A 19,480-nucleotide genomic window follows, 5' to 3' on the forward strand; every position below is an offset into this window, starting at 1 on the left:
TTTGTTGTTGTTTTGGCAAAAAGGAGGCTACGAAAAGGCATAAGATATACTTTTATTTTAGAAAATGACCAGAGGAATGCATGTAAACTGATTTTATTCTTTATTATGGATTCACAGGATGACAGGATGTCAGACTGGTCAACCTTTCAGTTTTTATACAAAAGAAAACCATGTCCGAAGAAGCTGTCCCAGTGAAGTTTTTTCTTTCTTGCTTAAATTGATATGATGGCAGAATCAGGCTAAACCCCACTCTTCCAACATCTAGTCTAGTATTTTATGAGCCACAGAAGGTCTTCACTCATTGATTTGTTTATTGACTTGTGGTTCTAAGAGACTCACTCATGGAATGGGTATATTTGGGTAGTAAAAATGACTGCCATCATTTTGAGTTTTTGTCATTGATTTTCTAATGCCTTAATAAACTGCTACAGAAATATGTTGCTGTTGAAAACATGCATTTTACTCTTTGTACAAAATATCTTTAGAGACTAGTTCTTTTCCTTGAAAGGGAAAGGTTTTAGGTTTGGAAAAGTAATTATCATAATTCTACTTGAATGTTAAGTCTTTATCAATATGTCATTAGTCTAACAAGAATTTCAGCTGTAAACTTGGAATACTTCGGGGCAGGAGCAGGAACTGTATCTGTGGCACTCTTGCTATTATACCTGCACATGCACTGTGCTTAAGTCAATCCAGCCCTCTTCCACTGTACTTCCTTGCCCTTTTCCCCCATCCTGTTGATTCACAGTTTTCAGTGTGTTTCCTGTGTCTTGTTCCTACACAGATGTGATATATTTCATTATATCACAATGTCCTAACTTTTTTCTTCCTGGTCTTCTCTACTAGTTCCACTTTTGAATACATGCTCTGTATGTATTTCTATGTATAGGTGTATATTTATATGTATATATATCATTGCATGTGCATCTAAATATATATATATCCATATATATCTATATCTCATTTCTTGTATTTGTATTAAGTCTGTATTTCACATATGAGAGAAAACATGTGACTTTTGGCTTTCTGAACCTGACTAATTTCACTTAAGATGATGTTCTCCACTTCCATCCATTTACCTGTGAATGACAAAATTTCATTCTTCTTTGTGACTGAGTAAAACTCCATTGTGTATAAATACCACATTTTTTAATCCATTCATCAGCAGTGGGGCATCTTGGCTGTTTCCATAGCTTGGCCATTGTGAATAGCGCTGCAATAAACATGGGTGTGCAGGTGCCTTTGTAATAACCTGACACATTCCTCAGGTCTATTCCTAGGAGAGGTAATGCTGTATTATTAACTGCTACCTCATCACCTGTGTCATGGCCTTGAGCTATCCATGTAGAAAGTATAATAAATGAGAGGTTCTCTCTCTGTGCCCCAGCAACCTTCAAAGGTGACCCGTAGTTTTTCTATACTTATTAATCCGAAGTCATAGGTTTAGCAGAATGTTACATTTTACCCTATTGAAGTTACATTTAATTTTAAATGATTTAATCTGTAGTTGGTGGGAGCCTCTTCAAGTTGGTTCTTAGGTTCCTTCAATCTAATCTTAGTTGCCTTTGAGAGTTTTCTTGTTTTCAGGACGACAAAATCTCCCTGCCTCATGTCTCAAAGAACTTTGATAACAGGTAATGGGAGAGATGGTATTTAGATACCACCATTGGGGTGCCGGGGTTCCTTATTGATCATTTTGTGCATATACATTTGGACATAAATTGCTCCTTTCATCTACATCTCTTTTGTCTCTGCCATTTATTTTGGATCCCCTTATAATGTTATTTGACTTTTCATATACTTTCTAAGTAGACAGGATAACTCCAAGTAGCACTCACCACTTCTTGGCTTAGTTTTCAGAATTCCTTTTGGTGTATCATAGATGAATTTGAGGATTAAATAGTTGAAGAAAATTTTCACTTGAGTTAGATGTTTAAAATTTTATTAGTTTTCCATTTGGGAATTGATATCTTTGTTTTTCTGTGCTTGATCATCAAAATTTATATTTGAATTAAGAAAAAAAGAAGCTAGCCTGATAAATATTGATATAAGAGGAATTTGGGAATAGAAAGAGAGACAGCATTTATGAGCACAGTTTAAAATTACCAACAGAATCCCATGGCCTATTTTTAGTGGGTTTGCTGTAGCAGAAAAATAAAGTGCACTGCTCTCCATGTTCCTTGGCTACTTTTGACTTGTCCCATTTTAAGTGGTTATACAGACATGTATATTCTTTTGTTGTTTGAATATTTAGAAGTTGCCATGGTCAGACTGGATTTCAAACCACTCCTTCAACTGCAGAGTACTCTTAGTTACTACAGCCCCTCTCTTGTTTCCTTGGGTACCATGTAAAGTCCTCTACAACCAAGCAAGCATTAGTCCACACAGTGTGAACGCCAGCTGTGGATCTAGGAGTTTAGAAAGACCTTGCTGTGAATGAAGAGGTGTGAGATAAGGAGAGAGAAATCTCAGGGGACTGACTGGGGAGTTGTAGGAAGTAGAGGAAACAGGCAACATCTATTGAGTGACAATGATGTACAGGTTCTGTTCGAAACCCTAAGGATGCAGGGATGAAAACGAATGACAAAGTCCTTTTGGTGACCCCTTAGTGCCTCAGGAAGATGGATGTGTGCTCCGATCCATTTAGATGTTGGTTTCTATCCCTCTGTTTGAGCTTCAGCAAACAGATAGAAATCAGTGTTGTTAATATTGTTGTAGAAAATGCGGTGGTCCTTTTTTTCCCAGGAAAAAGCCCCCCAAACCCATGGTTTTATTAATTGCCTGACACCTTCATAAAGCTTTTACCCCTGCATTTTTCTTTGTACACTATTTAATTACCTCTTCCTATGACATATCATTTTCTTTGGAGGGAGTAGAAAAATTAGTGTTTTAGGGGATTCCCTTTTACCCTTAACTTTTCCAAATGGAAATGCATTATTAGTCTCTTCTTGTTTCAAGCATGACATTAAATGTTATTAAGTAATATTCAGTAACAGGGAGGAATAACATTTTTACAAGGCCAATTAAAAATGAATGGCTTGAATTCTCATTGCTTTTTTGGTTGTACCGGGGTTTGAACTCAGGGTCTCACCCTAGACACTAGGCAGGTGATCTACTACTTGACCCTAACCCCCAGTCATTTTACTCTTTAGTTATTTTTCTGATAGGGTTTCATGTTTTAACCCAAGGTCCTACCCAGACATCAATCCTCCTGATCTCTGCTTCCTGAGTAGCCATAATTACAGGTGTGCCTTATCACACCTGGATTCATTAATCTTTTAAAAACCTAAAACTGCAAAACTATGTCAGATAGCAGGTTGGATATATATCTGTATCTCAGAATTTGTCATTCAATAAATTTTAAATGTATTGTACATTGTATACCATACTGATATTTATTTAGACTTCTCTAATCATCAGGTCCTTTGAGTTTTCCCTAATTTATCTGAATTATTTTTATAGCTCTGTGGAACCAAATGTTGTTATTTTCATTTAAAGGTACTTTTGGCAAACTAGGTGTGGTGGTTCACGCCTGTAATATCAGCACTTGGGATGCTGAGGCAGGAAGATAATACCTCAGCTATGTAGCCTTGGCTATGTAGCAAGAAAACAACGAAACAAAGCAAAAAATACTTTTGGCAACATGTACTTTCCAAATTAATTCTTTAAGTTCATATTAAAAATTTTAGAAATCAGTCAATACACATTGATTAATTATTGGCTCGTTTACTAGCTCCTCAGCATTCTTTCCTTCTAAATGTTATTTGGCCTCAATTTGTACTTCTTGTTACTACTTTAATAGCAGAATGCAGGACCCTACACGGTGTGCGTGCATGCGGTGTGTGCCTGAGTGTGCACTCGTGTGTTGTGTGAGTGTGTGCATGTGTGTGTGTGTGTGTGTAAAAGAGCACAGATCAGAATTTCAGTTTCCACACCTTTTCCTATTTTACAGTGCAGTTCAAAGACAGAGCTCTTAAATAAGCATGTGTACTGTTTCCTGAGGCAACTATTTTTAGTTCTAACTTTCATTTGAAGGTTTACAGATAAGCCTGGGCTTTCCCATGACAGTCCCTTATTTTGAAGACTTTTCTTACATGCTTGGTGGTGCCTCAGATTCAACCTTGTGTCCTTTTTCTGCACTACAGACAGACACCTTAGTTGCAAGGAATTTGCTTTCATGTGTACTGCCATTCTGGGAAGTGTTTGATTTTAATATTTACAAAACATTGATGAGGAGGACAGTGGACTAGAACACAGAAGGTAAGGTGTGTCTTACAGAGCTCTTTGACTTTAAAGGTGGGATGACATACTCAACTTAAGCACTAGGTTTTGAAGCACTTGTGCTTAAGACCCACGAGGGACCCGCTCTGCACTTAGGGAAAACAGTTCCAACCTGACATGCTACTCACGCCAGCCACCATGCTTCCTGTTGCCTCTGCACCTGGCTCACTGGCCTTCCTCTGTTCCTAGAATGGGCTGAACTTATAAATTCTTTATAACACTTGCCACTGTCCGAAATGAACTTGGCACTGTGCTCAGTCTGTGGTAGCAAATTTCCACATGTCCTTCTGAGAAGAGCGAGAAAAGGGCGAATTCAGCGCCTGAAGGAGGGTCTCCTCCCAAATGTCATCCTAGTCCTACTGTATTTGTAGGGCCACTTTCAGTGGACAGAACAGAGAGCCTGTGTTTTAATCAGTAGCTTCACTCTTGAGGAAATCCATTGTATTTGAACCTACAACTGCACCACTGTAGTTATTCCAAGTTACTCTCAAGGCACCATTTAAGCATACATAATCCAAAGCTTTTGAAAAACAGGACTTCGGCAAGCGACTCACTGTAGTTTCTTACTGAGAAGTAGATGGGCAGAAAAACAGCATCCTGAATGGCGTGAGAAAGAGTGGAGTGCAGCCCCCTTCTTTCCTCATCTCCATTCTGACCGTACTGTGGGCCTTGCTAGCCTGGATTGTTTTCCTTTCTTTTCTCTCGTTTTAATTTTTACTTGTGTGAGGTTAAATGTTTCTCCAAGGTTTGTTGTATATGATTGGTAAATACAATATATATTTTAGGAATACGACATGGTGTTTTGATTTGCAGGTACATCATGAAATGATGACCACAATCATCACTTCATTAATTGTTATTGTTTTGCACTGAGAATACTTGAGAATACTCTCAGCAATGTTCAGTCTATGTTACGTTGTAATTAACTAATCCCCACGCTGTGCACTGGATCTCGTTCACCTTAGTGCTCGAAGTTTGTGCTCTGACCATCTCTCTCCCCTTCCCTTACACCCCCATTCTACCTTCTGTTCCTATTAGTTTAACTTATGTATTTTAAATTTCACATATATGTGAGATCTGATCAAATTTGTCTTTCTGTATCTGGCTGATTTCACTTAACATAAAATCCTCCAGGTTCACCCAGGTTTTTTCTTATTTTTGTGTACATATTGCACAGTTTCTTTCCATCACCAGGACAGTTTTTATTATTTTTATGTACAGAAAACTCAAGTGTCCACTTGGCCAGTTTAATGGTGAGCTCTTTCACCTTTGCCTTTTCTAGCTTGGTGATGTGTGACACAGATGTTGGAGTGTGACAAGGATGACATTTGTCCTCCTTTAAATGTGACTTAGAAGAATCTGGTTCTGGACTTTTTGTGACTGGAGGATTTTGATTGCTGATTCAATCTCCTTAGTCACTATTGGTCTATTCAGATATTTTTATTTCTTCATCATTTGGCTTTTGTAAGTCGTGTATTTCTAAGAATTTGTTCATTTTGGGGTTATTCAATTTGTCGGCATATTAAGTTTTCATTGTAATCTCATATGATCCTTTGTATTTCTGTGGTGTCAGTTGTAATGACACTTCTTTTATTTATAGTTTTACTTATTTGTATCTCTCTCTTTCTTAATATTCTTACCTGAAATAGATATTAAATATTATTAATTCATGCTACTAAGGTTAGAATTCTCCCCACCTCTCTACTCCTAGCATTGTATTTGTTTCAGAAAGATAAATACTGGTGCACAGGCTATAAAAACAAGGAATACAGTTTCTTCTATTATAGAAATCTCAACATTATTTTTAGTTTTGAGAGAAAAATCCACAAAAGGCAATTACTGGAGTGACTTTTATAGACTAACTACTTAAATTGCACTCTGGGTGCCAGCATGGTCAGGGTAAGGAGCTAGTAATAAATGAAGACTGTTCATCAAGATAAGCCAGGCTCAGAAAGACAAATATCGTTTGTTTTTGTTCCTATGCAGAATTTAGGCCTAAAAAATAATATGACTTGATTGTAAAAGGGGGACCATTTGTGGGGACCGATGGAAGGGAGGGAGAAGAGGGTGATTGATGGTGAATATGGTATATTATATATCTGTATGTGAAAATAGCACAATGAAACCCAGTAAAAACTGCTTAAAGGGGGAGGGGAGTTAAGAAAGAATAATGGGGGGGGCGTATTTGATTGAAGTACCTTATATGCCCATATGGAAATATTACAATTAATTTATGATAATAAAGGAAAAAAGAAATGAAGCAAACCTACCAAATCAGAGCCTGCATTTTAATAAGGTTACTGGGCAATTTTCGTGCCCTTTAATGCTTGGGAAGTGATGATGCTAAAGGTCATCTGAGTGCTCCTGGAAGGTTTTGCTTGTGGAAGTTCTCTGAGTTACACTCTCCCATTTGGGGTAGCCAACTTCTCTACCAAGGGAATAGGGACCACAGGAATTTTCCTTTTATTCATCACTGTTGCATTGTCTTACACAAGAGTTTCTAGAGGGTTGATGTATATTAGTAAATTGGGAACATTGTTTACTTCTGGAAAATCTTGGTCCTCCCCTGCAATCTGAAGTGAGGCATCTGTTTAACAGTCTCCCAGGGATTCAAGCAAATACTCAAACTCGACAGACTAACTTGATGTGAATCGGATGTAAACACATACACAGTGAAATATCTGCAAGCATATTCATGAAACCTGTTTGTTTCAGTGATTAAATAACCTACATTTTTAATGCCTTTCCCCTATCTTTTGTTCAATGTTTGTCAACCCGGATTATAATAAAATTAGATAAATTAACTTTGGCCCAAGAATTCTGAACAAATTAGATATTTTTATAGAGTCTTAATTTTGAGACTTTGGAGCAGGAAGTTAGACAACATTTATTAGTGCATGTTATTGTCATAAAACATTGTGGAGGTGACTCACCAGTGACTCTCACTGACATTTCCTGACCTTTGTGGCTCTTTGGGCCGAGGAGTCAGACTAACTGGAGTGCTGACAAATGATGCAAAACTGACAGTGATTGTTCTCACTGAGATATAATTTACATACAGAGATTCATACAGCTGTTAAGCATTCACTTTAATGGCCTGAGATACATTTATACACCTGAATATTGGTGCCGCCCACATGTGATGTTTCTTCCATCCCGTAAGATTCCTTGTGCTGCTTTTCAGTCACCTTCTCTTGGCAAAGGCAACCATTACCTGATTTCTAGCACTGTAGCTTACTTTTGCCTATTTAGGGAACCATACAACTGGAATCATATTGTATGAATTCTTTGGTGAATAGAAATTTAAGGAAATTTAAACTTTATTCATTTTTTGGTATAACATGTTGTATTCATGAATATAATTTATTCATGTTCATTAGCTCATTATTTTTTGCTGCATAGCATTGCATTGTGTGAATACATCATGCACATAAAGTATTTTGATCAATTTCATCCCATCTATATTACTTTTTCTTTCCCCTCCCTTTTAATAGTTTTTAGTGTGTTTCATTGTGATATTTTCATATATATATGTATATATGACTTTTATAATATTTACTCCCTCATCACTTCTCCTTTTTCCTCCCCTTCCCACCCCGGGCACCCCTTTTAAAATCATGTCATACTATTAATTTTTACGTCTCTAGTCCACATCTGATGCTTTTGATAATATTAAAATTTTCTTGCAGTTTTGTAGCTAGTATATCTATATACTTGAAAAACTATTAACCTTTCTCTTACAATCTTTATAAATTCACTTGTCAGTTCTACTAGTGTTTTGTTAGATCCCAAATGCTTTTCTAAGTAGATAATTGTGTGTCTGAAAATAATGGCAATTTCACTTTCTCTCTTATAATTGCTACATCTTTTATTTCTCACTTTTGTCTGTTGGACTAGTTAGGGCTCTGCACACTTTTCAATAAAAGTGGTCTGAGAGTATACCTTTAACTACCCACTGACATGCGGGGAAAAGTGTTCAGTATTTCTCCACTAAGTATGATGTTTCCTGTAGACTTTTCTTAGGTTGTGCATTGTAGTCACTCTATCCTTCAACGTGTCCATCACAGTCATTTTCAAACCCTATTTGACACTTTGATATTTAGATAATCTCTCTGGAATTTCTTATGCTCGATGAAAAATCAAATTTTCTTGCTTCTCCTTTCTTGGGAGAAAGGTGGCAGATCTCCTTCAGCTTCTCAGTATGATTTCCAGCATTCTGGATTGCTGAGTATTTCTGTCTTCTTCTCTAACCCTTCCCTTGGATTTCTACTTTGGAGGCCTCTCTCCCCTCTGTACTGAAGATTGTGCTGCCTCCCAAGAGCTCCCCTCAGCTCTCCTGTGGGAGGGGACACCTTTGCATCTGGACAGGGGAGGCTGGGACGGTCTCCAGTCTGCCCTACACTGCTCCACACATTTCATGTAGCACCTGTCTACTCTGTGCCTTTCCTGTGCGCTCCTGGGGAAGAAACGCCAAGTGAGGATACTTCTCTTGATGACTGGGACTTCTTAGGATCCTAATCCACCACACCATTGTTGAGTGATTTTTCTTAAACTTTGGCAAAGCCCTCCTCTTCTAGGGAAGTTCCTTTCTACCAGGGATATAAGTAGTTTTTGGGTCTCTTGTGTTCTAGAAAGGGTAATAACTTCTGAACTTGTTTAGGTCTCACCGAGATTTAAGGAGATCATGGATTGTAGTTTTTCCGTTATCTTTATTATGATTAAGTAGTGTCTTGCAACTTTTCACAGTCTAGCCAGAAATGAAGTCCTCAGGCTGATGTTTAGAAGATGTGAAAGCCATTTAACTGAGTGTTTATGAATCAAATAAAAAACAGTTCTTTTTTTTTCCTTTCATTTTTCTTTTATTATTCATATGTGCATACAAGGCTTGGTTCATTTCTCCTCCCTGCCCCCACCCCCTCCCTTACCACCCACTCCGCCCCCTCCCTCTACCCCCCCAAAACCCAGCAGAAACTATTTTGCCTTTATTTCTAATTTTGTTGTAGAGAGAGTATAAGCAATAATAGGAAGGAACAAGGGTTTTTGCTGGTTGAGATAAGGATAGCTATACAGGGCATTGACTCACATTGATTTCCTGTGCGTGGGTGTTACCTTCTAGGTTAATTCTTTTTGATCTAACCTTTTCTCTAGTTCCTGGTCCCCTTTTCCTATTGGCCTCAGTTGCTTTAAGGTATCTGCTTTAGTTTCTCTGCATTAAGGGCAACAAATACTAGCTAATTTTTTAGGTGTCTTACCTATCCTCACCCCTTCCTTGTGTGCTCTCGCTTTTATCATGTGCTCAAAGTCCAATCCCCTTGTTGTGTTTGCCCTTGATCTAATGTCCACATATGAGGGAGAACATACGATTTTTGATCTTTTGGGCCAGGCTAACCTCACTCAGAATGATGTTCTCCAATTCCATCCATTTACCAGCGAATGATAACATTTCGTTCTTCTTCATGGCTGCATAAAATTCCATTGTGTATAGATACCACATTTTCTTAATCCATTCGTCAGTGCTGGGGCATCTTGGCTGAAAAAACAGTTCTTAATACTCTCACAAATTATGCCTCATTTTCTAAATTAAATTCTACCCCTCAGTTTTATCATACAAATATTTTTGCCAGATATCCTTGAGTATTTTTTAAATGCAAATTCATATTTAAAAGAATGTTTGCTAGCATTCAGATATTAAAAAGAATGTGAAAAGGTTCAACAGACTTTCCCACTGGAGAAATTCTAGTAAAAATTCTGAGCAAAAGTCAACATTTTAGGAAAAGTGTATTCTTTTTCAGGATAATTATGAATTATGGCTTTAGCAACTGCTTCCCTGTTCCCAGTCATTGTGCTGTTATACTACTATATTTAAAAGCTCACTGTTTTAGACACATCTAAAAATAACTCTAAGGGTATTTACAAAGTTGATTTAAATTTAAATGCTTAATAGCTGAGTACCTGTATTTATCTAATATATTTAACTTTTTCTCTTTTTTCCTTTTAGGAATCCTAAAACCACAATATTAGATTGCAAGTAAGCATGGCTCACCATATCAGGTTTTGCTGGATGGCTTTGGTCCTGCTTCTTCAGAATTCTGTTCTAGCTGAAGATGGGGAAATAAGATCAAGTAAGAACTGCTAGTGTTGTCTGCTTTTGTTACTCACGAATTGATTCTGGAAATCAAATTTTGGGACTTCCCTCAGTGGTTTTAAGGATCTCATTGTCTTTGACACCATAGTTTCCTAAAATAAATGAGCTGGCAGATTGCATTAACTGAGAAGAAGAGCTTCCCTCAGAGATGATCTTGAGGTAACTCTGTGGCAGTAATTCATCCTCTTAGTCCATTAGGCTCTGCAGTAGGGAGTCTGGTGTCGGGTGCATGTTTAGCCACTTCTGAGCTGTGCAATGTGGAGATAAAGCACCTGCCTCCTATGATGCTTATTAGGACTGATGAAGTGGTAACACATGACAATTACGCGGTGACATTGCAGGAAGTGGTGACCATTTTCCTGATTGCTTGCAAGAAACCTTGCTTTGGTGACAGAGAGCCTTGATGATTGGGGTTCTGCTGCCTGGGCCAAGATTTACTGATAGCATATGCTTTTAAAAGATTGCTTATATTTATATGTTAAAACTCATAAACATACACCCTGTTATAAATAAAATAAGATGTCGATAATGGTTAAATCATATGACTCAACAACTTGATTCAATTTGCTTTTAAATTTACTAAACACTAATATTTAATGTGTGTATGGCCCTTATAGTTTAATCTACTCAAGCACTCTACAAGGTAGATACCTTTCTCTTTACTATTCTGGATGAAAAAAGAGACCTACAAAATTTAAGGGGCTTACACAGTGTCTTGCAGCTGGCCAGGACTGTAGCTAGCATTGAAACTGTGCTTTTGAGCTTTAATCCCATTCCTTTACTATGACACCATTCGTCTCTGCAAAGAGGAGACCTCTTGTGTTTTGTCTGGTGCTTATAAATGGCAGCACTTGCTTTTGTCACCGTGCTCTTGGCTAACCTGACAGTTATGAAATCCATGCTCTGTGGTTCTGTAACAGAGAGAGGGGTAGAAAGGGCCAAGAATAACCAACCCTGAGAATACAGTAACCACTGAGTCAGGTGCTGAACATTAGCAGGTTCAGACAACAGTGGGTCTCAGTATTCAGGAAGCGTCAACACTGCAAACACGACTTCCCTGTCCTTTTTTTCCTCCTCCAAAACGCCCCATAGGATAACCTTTCAGTCCCATCTAGCTTCCAAAACTAACATTCTCTTGGGTTTGTGAATTTGCTTCTAGGCAAAATTCCACTCCTTCTGCCTGCCCTGCATGCTGGCAGTGGGCGCTGGAGGAGGAGGAATCAGAATTCTGTCCCTCATACCTTTTGGAGGTCACCACCAGTGCAGTTTAGCATCTTAGGAATGTCATAGTCACACTTACATTTGTGTCACAAATCTGTGATTTGTCTTTTTGAGTATGTGTGGTGCCAGGGATGGAACCCATGGCCCTGAGCATGCTAGGCTGGCACTCTACCACTGAGCTATACCTCAGCTTGTTTTATTTTATTTACTTTTTTGGGAAAATTTTTGGCTGTTTTTCATCTAACAGTAGTGTTTATTTTTGACAGAGACTGTAATGAGTTAAGATAATTGTAAAAAACTGGAGCCTCTTCATGTGATCCTTGTGAACATCCAGGTTTGAAAGTCTGTATATAAACACAGATAAGGGAAGGGAAGGGAAAGTGAGAGCTTGAACTATTTCTAAAGAAATGCAAAAATACTAAGAATACTAATTAATACTAACTTTTCTTCAGTACCTACTTTATAATTATGATATCTTATTTGTTAATATTTACAGGAAATAAATCTTTTTTACTTTAAATGGGACATCTGATCACGAGTTTTTTAAAAAGAGTGAAAATTTGCTATTAACGGTACTTTGACTTCCCATCTTACCCTTTTCCAGCTTATCATCTCCAGGGAGGCGACTGTCCTCAGGCTAAATGTGAGCAAAAAAAATGAATACAGAGTCAGGCCTTGAAGGATAGTGACTTTGCTATTTGTGTGCAGAAGTAAGGAAAGAGAAGGAAATGTAGGTGCCCATGGGTCTGCCATTCGCAGCTATCCTTTAGTCTGTGATTGTCTCTTACTCTTGGGCCTTTGCACTTTCTGTTCCCTTTCATTACACGGTCCTTTTCTTTTCTTAAAGTCGCAGGTGGCCTGTCAGCTTCCCCCTGAAAACCTCTGTCACAATGAGGTCGGTACACCCTCTTAAGTGTTCCCATAGTACTCAGTATTTCCTTTAAGGAGCCAGTTTTCTGTCTTACTAGAGTGAGCTCTTTGAGAAATCTTACGTACCTGTGACCGACCCCTATACTCAATACGATGTCAGGCACACAGTCGCCCTCCAGCGTCCATACGCTGAAAGGAAGGACTGGGGTTAGAGGCTTGTTCAAGGGTAATCTGTACCAAAGACTGTATTGTTTTCTAATAGAACTCTAAGATGTGCGGAGAATACGGTTTTCCTGGTTATCTCTAACGGAGAATCTTTACCGGGGAAGAGATAGCTTTGTCCAGATCCACTTAGCCCAAGGTGACGTTTTTGCTACATTACTGGCTGACAGTGAGTGATGAACAGAAGACCTTTAGAAGCTAATTTCCCACGCAGTGAAAGTGTTGAGAGCTTTGTGATCTTGGCTCCAAGAACTTTTATCAAGTATGCAAGCATGAGATTTTATTGGCAAGCTGAGTGTTGAAAGTGGCAGAAAATCTGTCTTAATTTCTTTCTCCTTATTCATTGATTTACATTTTTTTCTATTTATATTCATTGTCTTACATTTTTTTCTCCTTATTCACTGGTATACATTTTTCTTCCTTATTCATTGTTTTGCATTTTTCCACCTTATTTCATTGATTTACATTTTCTCCTTATTCATTGATTTATATTTTTTATCATTATTCACTGGTTTACAATTTTCCTCCTCATGCATTGACTCACATTTTTTCTCTCTTCTCATTGTCTTACATTTTTTTCCTCCTTAGTCATTGATTTACGTTTTGCTATTTCTATTCGTTGTCTTATTTTTTTTCAACTTATTCATTGGTTTACACTTTCCCTCCTCATTCAGTGGTTTGCATTTTCCCACCTTTTTCCTTGCCTTTCACTGTCCCCTCCTCATTCAGTGGTTTGCGTTTTTGTACACCCCTTCAGCGTCCCCTCCGGCCCCCTGTCTGGCGACTAAAGTTGCAAGCCGCCTGTCCTTTCTCTGGCCCTGGCCCTAGGCTGCCGCACGGCCCCCACAGACCTGGTCTTCATCCTGGACGGCTCCTACAGCGTGGGCCCGGAGAACTTCGAAATCCTCAAGAAGTGGCTGGTCAACCTCACGGGCAACTTCGACATCGGGCCCAAGTTCACGCAGGTGGGCGTGGTGCAGTACAGCGACTACCCGGTGCTGGAGGTGCCGCTGGGCAGCCCGGGCTCGGGCGGTGCGCTGGCGGCCGCGGTGCGCGCCGTGCGCTACCTGGGCGGCAACACGCGCACGGGCCGGGCCATCCGCTTCGCGCTCGACTACCTGTTCGCGCAGTCCCCGCGCTTCCTCACCAAGGTGGCCGTCGTGCTGACCGACGGCAAGTCCCAGGACGAGGTCCAAGTGGCCGCCCAGGCGGCCCGCGACGGCGGGGTCACGCTGTTCGCCATCGGCGTGGGCGCCGAGACCGAGGACGCCGAGCTCAGGGCCATCGCCAACAAGCCCGCGTCCACCTACGTGTTCTACGTGGAGGACTACATGGCCATCAGCAAGATCCGCGAGGTGATGAAGCAGAAGCTGTGCGAGGGTGAGTCTGCGACCCACTGGCCGCCCAGGTCACCCGGGGTCTGCGCGGACGCCAGGAGGGCTCCATGGCTACGGTGTCCTTTCCAGATATGTGGTGTCCTGGCCAAGGGTTACTTTGTTCTCGGTTTGGGTGGCACTGGGATTGGAACTCAGGGCCTCATGCCTTGCCAGGCAGCCACAGCTGTGGCTCACGTTAAAAGAATTGCTTTCTTATAAAAGAAATATGGGAAATGCAATCTTTTGGTGATTGTTTTTCCCAGTTGTCACTCCCATGTCCTGTTCATGGAGATTTATTTTGAAAACCAAATCATTTATAATACTACAGTTGAGGTATCCATTATTGTTACATAGTATCCTTGCAAACAGTTACTTTGTTTTGGTAGCAGTAGGATTTGAACTCAGAGCCTCATGTTTTTTCTTTCTTTCTCTCTTTCTCTTTCTTTCTTTCTTTCCCTCCTTCCTTCCCTCCCTCCCTCCGTCCCTTCCTTCCTTGCTTGCTTCCTTCTCCCCCTCCCTCTTTCCCTCCGTTCCTTCCTTTTGGCTGCATTGGGATTTGAACTCAGGCCTTTGCTTGCCAGGTGATGCTCTACAACTTGAGCCACTTCCCCAGCTCATGAAACAATTGCTTTCCTATAAAATAGAAATCTGGAATATGCAATGTTTTGTTACGTTTGTTTCCTTTCAGTTGTACTACATCTATGGTGGCAATGGTAGAAAATGAAGCCTCACAAAAATGAAAATGTATGAACCACACATGATCACGTAGTTCCTGCTGCTGAAATTTTGTTTTTCATTCCACTCTTTTCCCCTTTTTTGTGCCTTGAGTGTATCCGTCTGCCTGAAGCAGAGTACTAGAGCCCATGCAATTGATAGTTCTGCTTTTAGTTTTGGGAGGAACCTCCATGTTGATTTCTGTAGCAGTTGCACTAATTTATATTCCCACATCCTCACCAGCATTTGTTATTTGTACTTAGTGATAGCTGTTTTCACTGGGGCACTTTATTTTGGGGGGAAGTTTATATTTGATGCTATTGTTAATAGGATTATTTTCTTAACTTCTCTTTTGAATTGTTTGCTGGTAGTATGTAAAAACACAGCTGCCTTTTTATTAGCATACATTAATTGTACAAAATAATGGGTTTCATGATGACATTTTCATACAGTATGTAGAGTACTTTGATCATATTCACCTCCATTACCCTTTCTTGTCCTCCTTCCACTGGTCCCTTCCTCTTCCCAAATAGTCCCCTTCTATTTTCATGTCTTGAAAAAGAATCTAGACTCTGCATCTGAGAGAAAACATGCATTACTTGTCTTTCTGAATCTGGCTGATTTTGTTTAACAAAACGATCTTCAGTTCCACCTATTTCCCTGCAAACAACACAATTTCATTTCTTTATGGCTGAGGAATACTTCGTTGTGTGTGCACACCACACTTTCTTTATCCACTCCTCTGCAGATGGGCTCCAAAGCTGATTGATAGTTTGGCTGTTGTGAATAGGCTGGGGGGAACATGGGTGTGCCAGTGGCTCTGTCATAATCTGACTGCTTCCTTTGGGTCAGAGCCAGCACTGGTATACCTGGATCGTCTGTGCGCCATTGACTGTTGGGTTTTTTTATCCCATATCTTTGCCAACTTTATTTGCTCTAACAGTCTTTTCAGAGAGCACATGTGGTCTCTTTAAGGTTTTCTTTTTTATGTTATTTTAATTGCACAGATATGAGGTCTGTGTGACGGTTTGATGCATGTATCCAGTTTGGAATGATAGTCAGCACTTCTGTCCCTCTCAGCATTTAAGAGTGTCCTGAAGATGTAATAATTATACATACTTGTGGGATGCAATGATATATTTCAATGCATTATACAGTGATACTGACCAAATTAGGGTAATTAACACTTCCATCTCTCTTTTTTTGAGCTCCTTTCTTCTAGTTTTTGATGAAATATATACTAGGTGATAGTGAGCTAAGTCCCTCCACTGGGCTGCAGAACATTAGAACTTTCTCTGTGTTTGATACTGTTAGGACCCGGAATCCTATTCCCCCGAGAGACAGAGAGCCAGGCGTGAATGCAATCAACAAAGCAGAGTTTATTGGGCTGGCTAGCCAGGGTCGAGCTCCCACACGGACACGCAGGACCGGTTAGGAAAGCAAGACCCTGAGCCTCTTAGGGGGAAATCTTATATAGACTGCAGTGGCGTGCATATTTTTGTTATCAACATTAGACAAGCAGGCAGAGCACATCCTGCACGTACTTCACATCTTGCTCGTACCTCACATCTTGCTCGTATCTCACATCTTGCATTCCTCACATTCTATATGCCCTAACTGAGCCCTGCCGCATTGCTTATCTTATCTACATGGGATGTTTGGTACTGGTTTCTCCAACAAGGGGGTTGGGGCCTGCTGAGACCTCATATTCCTTTCATTCCCCCCTTTCTTATGGCCTAAATTGAGGAATCATCCTCAAGAGGATGAAGAGCCTGATATTGTTGGCGGAGGACCAGAAGTTGGATAGTATTAATTCGACTTTTGACAAAAGTCATAAGTCGGTTTAGAATCCAGGGTCCTATGGTAACAAGCAGTAGGATGATTATTATTGGCCCTGCCAGTGCAGATAAAAGGGTAGCCAACCATGGGGACTGGTTAAACCAAGACTCGAACCAGCTTTCCCCTGCCTCTTTTTCTCGTTTTCTTTGTTCCAGGCTCTTTCGGAGTTTAGACATGGAGTCACGAACAACTCCGGTATGGTCAGCGTAAAAACAACATTCTTCCCCTAGAGCAACGCATAGTCCCCCTTTTTGGAGGAACAACAAGTCCAGACCTCGTCGGTTTTGAAGTACTACCTCAGACAGAGAAGTGAGGGATTTTTCTAGGTGGCTAATGGAGGTTTCTATTCTCTCTATATCTTCGTCTATGGCTGCACGCAGCGAAGACATCCCTTTATGTTGAGTAGCCAGGGAGGCTATGCCGGTCCCTGCCCCAGCCACCCCTAGGCTAAGTAGGGCAGCAATGGTTAGTGTAGAAATAGGCTCTCTCTTCTTTCTCTCACCTGTTCCTATATTCCAGTATGAATATAGACTTTCCTCCGAATGATAGAGGATGCGGGGCAGCACAACCACTATAACACAGAATTCTTTAGAGCTGTTAAACACCTTAGTTGATAGGCATGGGGTGAGTCCGGACCGCGAGCATAGCCACCACCCATTGTCCTTTGGAATTACCCATTTAATAGCATTTCCCCAGGTAGAACTGGCGTTAATAACAGTACATAAGTCCCGTCTGTTCTTTGGCACTTTTCCTAAGCAGGTTTCTTGGCCGCTTACCTGCTGTATGGTCAGACCTCTCTTACGGTCTCCCCAGGAACATTGAGTAGGGTTTTCCTCAGATGAGGTATCGTGAGTGGTGTTTAGCCCTATTGCCTCATAGAATGGGGGCCTCACATCATAACATAACCAACAGGAGTTAGTCATGTTAGGGTTGGTGTGGTTTAACGTCAGGAAGGCAGCACCCACTAGCTCCCAGAGGGGGTCTTTAGATGCGGTCATGAGACTGGGCCTCACCAGGGGAGGGCTGGTTTCTGATGGTCTTGGAGTTGTAACATTAGCCCGAGCTATGGTTGAGGGAAGGTGGTGAGTTGTGGAAGGTTGGGGAGATGGCTTTACATTGGGCGGCCTAAGTACCTTATTGGGGCCTACTGCTGTGGACGGTGGCCCTATGGGCTCAATTTTTAATCTGACCACTATGGTCGAGCCAGCATGTCCACCATATTTATAAAATACAAGTCCCCATACCTTACCTTGTATCCACCCAGGGGTGTCCTTCTTGCCAGTTTCAGTGAAAGTGACCTTGATTCTATCTAGATCCGTGGGCTGGCATTTATGGGTGGGTATTGGAATTCTGTGCCCCCTTAATATCCCATTTACAAAGGCAAATTTGACTAGGTCTGATTTTGATATCCCCCATTTCCATTCACTATCATTGGATGTGACACATGCCCATGACCTACAGAAGGAGTATTGTATCCCCCCACATTCCTGGTTCTTTTTGTGGCCGGGGCAGGCATAAAACCCATAACGTCGGGCTGACTCCGGGGCAGTAGACTTGTAGGCAGGATTGATGTCTCTGAAGCAGAACTGAAGCTCCGGCCACCAAGTTCCTATGGGGGCAGTGCGAGTAGTCTCGTTGAGGGTGGTATGCGTCTCCCCATCGGTGAGTATCCAGGTTTGCTTATAGGGCTGGTGAGGGTTGGTTTCTGCGAGGCTCCCGCTCTGGGCATTGAGCAAGATCAGAGCGATCAGCCACCCCATCCGTGGCTGCTCCTGAAGGCTCTGCATGTTCCCGGGGCCACAAAAGCTTTAGCTTTAATGGGTTGTCTGGGTGCCGCCGTACAGTCCACTCCTTGACCCCTTCTTGTTTTTGATGATTGGCTCGACGCACGTGGGAGTGGTGGATCCAAGGTCCGATGCCATCAACCTTGAGGGCGGTAGGGGTAGTAAACAGTACAACATAAGGTCCTTTCCATCTAGGCTCTAGGGTTTTGGACTGATGCCTTTTAACCCATACCATGTCACCCGGGACTATGCCATGTTCCGGAGCCGGGTCCCTCTTAACAGCGTGGTATGCTTGAATTAAGGGCCAAATCCGTTGTTGCACTTTAGCTAAAGCCTGCAACATGGTCAGGTAATTTGGGGCCAGATCACCTAGTTCTGGGCTTAAGGTCCTCTGAATGATGGGGGGTGGAGCCCCATACAGGATCTCAAAGGGAGTTAGCCCATGGACATAGGGGGAGTTCCGGACTCGGAAGATGGCCAAGGGAAGGAGTGTCACCCAATCACCGCCAGTCTCCAGGGCCAATTTGGCTAAAGTCTCCTTTAGTGTCCTATTCATCCTTTCTACTTGCCCTGAGCTCTGGGGGTTATATTCACAATGTAGCTTCCAATTGGCCCCCATAGTCTGGGCTAGTCCCTGCAGGACCTTACTAACAAAAGCCGGACCGTTATCTGACCCAATTGCCTCGGGCACCCCATATCTGGGTATGATTTCCTCTAGCAAAGCCTTTGCCACTACCTGACTCGTCTCCTTCTTTGTAGGAAAAGCCTCCACCCAGCCTGAAAAGGTATCTATGAATACCAGCAAATATTTGTACCCAAACTTTCCCGGTTTTACCTCAGTAAAATCCACTTCCCAACTTCTTCCCGGAGCCCTCCCCCGTTCCCGAGTACCTGTATGGTGCCCCTCCCTTCGTCCTGGTTTCATGATTGTGCAGCTGGCACAATCTTCCACAATTTGGCGGACTGCTATGGTCTGGTTCGGAAATCGGAGCTGCGCAGATGTCAACAAGTCTAGTAATTTTCTCCGC

At 41.3% G+C, this 19,480-nt stretch overlaps 1 protein-coding gene across 1 annotated transcript in view; it reads left to right on the forward strand.

Moving 5' to 3' along the window:
• The window catches only part of Col21a1 (collagen type XXI alpha 1 chain), a 161,327-nt gene that overhangs the window by 38,610 nt on the left and 103,237 nt on the right, over nucleotides 1–19,480 (forward strand). The window contains exons 2-3 of the mRNA XM_074081869.1: nucleotides 10,280–10,403; nucleotides 13,568–14,119. Coding sequence (XP_073937970.1) covers nucleotides 10,316–10,403; nucleotides 13,568–14,119 — 640 coding nt within the window. The 5' untranslated portion in view covers nucleotides 10,280–10,315. The remainder of the gene's footprint in view (nucleotides 1–10,279; nucleotides 10,404–13,567; nucleotides 14,120–19,480) is intronic.

This window comes from Castor canadensis, chromosome 8 (assembly GCF_047511655.1).
Source record: "Castor canadensis chromosome 8, mCasCan1.hap1v2, whole genome shotgun sequence".
Lineage (NCBI taxonomy): Eukaryota > Metazoa > Chordata > Mammalia > Rodentia > Castoridae > Castor > Castor canadensis.